The sequence below is a fragment of the Nansenia antarctica genome, assembly GCF_963989245.1.
Source record: "Nansenia antarctica genome assembly, chromosome: 9".
In the NCBI taxonomy this organism is placed as follows: Eukaryota; Metazoa; Chordata; class Actinopteri; order Argentiniformes; family Microstomatidae; genus Nansenia; species Nansenia antarctica.
Genome location: NC_137679.1, coordinates 24436405 through 24441532, shown reverse-complemented (window position 1 = coordinate 24441532; position 5128 = coordinate 24436405). Strand labels below are relative to the sequence as shown.

The window sequence follows — 5128 nt, the reverse complement described above, 5'->3', positions numbered from 1 at the left end:
GGGAAAGTTGCGTGATGATTCGAGTTACATGTGTGGATTCCACAATAAGTAACTAATAAGAGTGGTAGATTATCGAATTGTGGGTATCATACATCTTTCTGTCATGTCTGTCTGAAATAAATGAAACCGCCGGAAGACATTCAAATCAGTCACACACAACCACGTTCAAGTGCGAATTAAAAAGTTTTATTATAAAATTACAATGAAAGACAAATTCAGCCAGCATTTGAACCAAAAAAAAAATCCTTTTCAAAGACCTTGGTTAAACGGACAGAACAAGTATTAGAATAAACTAAAGTGGTACTCAAGAACATACCAATACAGGGACAGCTTTCTCAGCAGCTTTCTAAATGAAAGAAAATAATTGTGTCCAACGTCTGAAATCTTAGGCTCTGTGATTCTTTAGACATACACCATCTTCATCTGTGGCCTCAAAAACATGTTATCAGAATGATTTTTTTTCTAAAGTCACTTCCTTTCAGTGGGTAAAAAAGTCAGCCCCAAAACAGACAGTGCCTGGTTGTATAGGTAGGTCCATTGTCAAACAGCCTTACGGTGGTACTCTGGGGGCGCTACTTCATAGTCACTCACACTGAAGAGAGATGTCGAGTTCTTCACAAGGTACCTCAAATTGACAAGAACAAACCAAACATGTCATTACATTTTCACCCAAGACCCAACAATGGATAAACACCAGTCACAATAGGGCTTCAGGAAAAGACTCACTTGAGGAAATCCTGCAGGTAGCTCAGCAGCAGAGCCAAGCTCTTCTCATCCAGAGGCGTGTAGGCCAGCATGGCACCAATCCGCACTGTCAAGTACAAAAACGAACACACTCTTACAGAGTATAGAGTATAGTATTAAGTATAGAGGGCCTCTCCACTCAGAGGAATACTTTAGACTTCTTAATTTTACAGACCAGCAGGCAAGGGTGCTTATAATGAGGAGGACTGATGTAACATAAGGTATACAAGGAGGACTGATGTAACATAAAGTATACAAGCCTTCGTACCAAACAGCCTCAGTAGGTGAGGTGCCCCATAGATCTGAGATATAGATGTATCAGGGTGGTTGGCCAGGATTTCCGCATACTGTGGCCTCTCAAACTTGTAGAGAAGCTGCGTCCCCAGCATAACGTTGAAGTACTCCCGGATACCAGAAACCACTTCATTCACAGCAAATTCCCTGAGAGGACCAGGCAGAGGATACAGAGGAGTGAGTCTCCAAATGTTAGCCATTTACAGGGAACAGCAATTCGCGATCAAGGAATATGAGACCATGTGACATTTGTAATGACATTTCTTGGGAGTGATTCAGCAACTCTGATGACAAATTACATAATACTAGAGGGAAAGTAATCATATGGGAAAATAATCATATGATCAATCCTATCACCGTATCACATATGCTTCTTTTTTCCCAGCATTTACTTGTTGTCAGAGTTTCCTCTTGATTTCTTGTAATTTGCATAATCTTCAAGGACAGCTTCAACATTCTTTTTTGCAGGCAGGTGGAAGAGCTGAAACAAATGAGAAAATTAATCTACATAGTCTAAGATGGAAATATGCTCTAATATGTCCATGCCATGTGACCTTCAACCTATTAGACTTCATTAGTTAATTAGATGTCATTCAATTCAAGGCAGAATTAAGTATGTAATAATTCTGCCACTGAAGAGGACTATTTAGAGGACTAAATGAGTTATCATACTGGCTGCTCTGAATCTTTACCCACTGACCTGCTTTTGCCGGGTGATCAGATCCCAGTCATCCACAAGCCATGGTTTTAACTCCTCAGGGATCTTCACCTTTACCTCCACTTGGTTTATAAAGGTTTCCTCCTGTACACAGAAAGTTGGAGTTTATTTAGGGGAAACATTCATTTCCATCACAAAAATCATCTCCATAACTTCCTGTACAACAACAAATCAGGTAGCTAAGTCAAATAGAAATAGCCTTTCCTAGTGGGAATCTACTTCTATATAAGCACATCATTGTGTAGTAGACATACACTTTCCACAGTTGGGTCAACACGTGCCCTCTTCTTCCGTGGAGGGTGGGGAATCTCCCCCCCAGTACTGGTCCCTTCCCCTGCCCCTGGAGCTGAATCAACATGGATAAATGGGTAAACACACAAACAGAGGCTGTGATTCTATACAATAGCAACTTGTCCATTATTATCGCTCTGCGAGCCACATGTGTTGGCGCCAGTGAAATATATAACCGAGGGACTCAACAAGGGATTATTTCCTGTAAATAGCTGCTTGCTGAGTTTCTGTTACAAATGTCTATGGCACTAGCATGCATTGGCATTGTTCTTTATACTTGCTTAAAAGGACTTGCCTGAAGAAGGTCTATGACCGAAAGCTTGCAATAAATAATGATTTTTGCACAGATTTGAGTGTGGATGCTGCTTTTTTCACTCTGCTTAGAAGGACTTAAAATGAAGATAAAAAACTATAAGGTATGTGGCCAATAAATGATACTTACGCTTTTGTTTGTTCTTTTTTGTTTTCCTGGTGGAGAAGGGAAAAATACTGTAGAATTCACAAACAGGTAATATTCTCATACATACTCATGCATGTATTCACTGACCTCCTTACTACAAAACTAGCAGAGATAGTCAATCTCGTAAATAACTGAGGAAAGATACAATAATATATAATGTTAGCCTATAACAAAACAAGTTAAACACAGCTGATGGCATGACACAAGGCCTGGAGCAGAACATGCATGGAAGCCAAGAAGACTACTCACACATCGAGGTGTTTCTGCGGCGGCGGAGCAGGTATCTTCTTGCTTGGTGCTACACCCCTCATCCTTCCCTCAACATAATGCTCTCTGAGAAAAGGTATACAGTAGCCACAAGAGAACAACATGATATAAAGATGCATCAATGACAACACAATCAGATCCTGATAGAGTCCAAACTGCAAAAAGCAACACAGGGGGGACTCACTGATTAGCCTTCTGAAGCTCTTTCTGTTTCTGCAGGTTACTATCCACATATTTAAGCACTCGGCTTTCAGGAACCCATTCGTCCCAGCTAAAAAAGGAAACAAGCATCAAGATGTATTCATTCAGATGTACGTGACCCCATAAGCATTGCCCATAAGCAAGTGTCACCTAAGAAATCCAAATAAATCTCTGTTGGAGAAGTTATAATAATGAACATAAATAACATATCAAATACTTACTTCTTATTCCATCCACTGTAATGAATGAAGTATTTTATTTGTTTGTCCTTGATATTTATCTTAACACTCTGTAAAGAAACATATGATTAGGCTAACACTTAGACACAAACCGTACAATATTTCTACATCTGATTTCAACTAAGGACCAAAAGATTTAATATGTTTTAATTTAATCTAAAATTCTACAAATAATGGAAATATGGACTGACACAGTAGCATACCTTTGCTTCGTAGAGCAATGGCCCATGAAAACACAGCACTCGTTCACCTAAAATGAGACAGGCCCAAACATAGGTCAAAGGTCAGTATTTAAGTATGTAAATAAATACTGTAGCCTATATTGCACTGCAAGAAATGAAACACCCATGTTGCATCATAATAGCCATGTGTTAGGCCAGTGCCTTGACCAGAGGGGTTGCTAGACTTATCAAAAATAAGCCTGGATTTTCCTTTTGCGACGTTGATGGAATACCCCCCTGGGGGTTTGATGAACAATGGGTATCTGATGAATAATGGGTAGGCTATCGTACAGCAGAATTATTGGGCTTCAATTACTTTGTTTCACAATCTTTAATCTTTATCATGGGTTATCTACTTACAGTACATCAAAGAGCCCTTAGATAGCTTGCAAATGGGTTATTAATATACAATTTAAAAGGGGCAATCTGGGATTCATTCTATTGGTAAATATCTGAGGGATGGGGCTGGACAAAATGTAACCACTTTCAATTTCATATAGGCTACTGAGCTATGGATGCAAGGACAGACCATCCATTAGATTAAAAAAATGTTTGGTTTCAACCACGTTTTGAAGCTATACAGTGTTTGTTTACAATTACATAGTTACAAACAAAGGACCAATTATATTTTGGGTTATGATGGGGTAAGGCAGTTGAACTAAGCTCACGAGGCATTTATAAGTGATATTCTTTAATAATCAATAGCTATAATGTATTAATATAAAAGTCCAAACATGTATGTACCAATCCCAGAGTGGCCCTTTAAGGTTAGGCCTATAGAAGATAATAAATCAAGACTGGGGACTTTTCTTTTCTTTCTTTTTTTAAGTATTAATGCCATTATAACTATGATGTATTTGTATCATATTCGATTGTTGACATGAATGCATGTTCGCATCATATTTAGTGCATAGACCAGTGGATATCATCAACCCTGGTCCTTGCTGGAGAGCGGATGCAGGCTTTTGTTTTAGCCTAGCCCTAAACACACCCACAAGCTCTCTAGCGTTCAGGCCAGGGTCGCGTACAGATGGGTGCAATATAACCTACTGAACGTTGCATAGATAGTAACATATAGCTGACATGATTCATTATTATATGGGGTGGTTTGCTAAACATACATTAAGCCTATGGGACATTTGATTTCGTTGTGCCATGCAAAGGATTGGCAATTGTTGACAAGTGAGCGCGCCATGATGATCTGAGTAGCGCCCACTTTATTGGCTGCACTGCCCACAGCCAGAAACAGTTCGTCGCAAAACTCTCTCACAAACCAATTAGGGAGTTCCTTACCTTCTTGAAATTTAGGTTTAGGGTCCTGTTTTGGCGCCATTCACAGATTAAACTATCAAAATATCTGAAAAATCAAATCCAGGCATCGCCAGCTCCTATTTCATTCAGAAACAGTGAAGGCGCCTCACAACCACGTCTGTGATGACGCATATTTATTGCGACGTTATTATATAGCGAGATACTTCATTCATCCCCGAGGGAAATTAAGGGGTTACACAGCCATTCACATCACAAACGACAACAACTAAATAAAGTGACAATAGAATAATATAATAAAATAGACATCTGAAACATTATATACCGTAAGAACAGTCCAGTATGATTTAACATCCCCCAGCCTGACTCTGAACACCCCTTTCGAGCCAGCTGGAGGAGTTGTAGCCTACAGTCTTATTGCGGC

At 39.5% G+C, this 5128-nt stretch overlaps 1 protein-coding gene across 1 annotated transcript; it reads right to left on the bottom strand.

The window, feature by feature from the left end:
• Window positions 1–254: 254 nt before the first annotated feature.
• On the bottom strand, window positions 255–4812 carry morf4l1 (mortality factor 4 like 1). The gene is made up of 12 exons (XM_080538885.1): window positions 4729–4812; window positions 3418–3464; window positions 3197–3264; window positions 2959–3045; window positions 2757–2840; window positions 2490–2515; window positions 2011–2102; window positions 1739–1840; window positions 1431–1519; window positions 1013–1185; window positions 727–811; window positions 255–625 (listed from the first exon to the last, which is right to left on the bottom strand). The coding sequence occupies exons 1-12, from the start codon at window positions 4766–4768 to the stop codon at window positions 541–543; spliced, it is 978 nt and encodes a 325-aa protein (XP_080395011.1). The 5' UTR covers window positions 4769–4812; the 3' UTR covers window positions 255–540.
• Window positions 4813–5128: the final 316 nt, after the last annotated feature.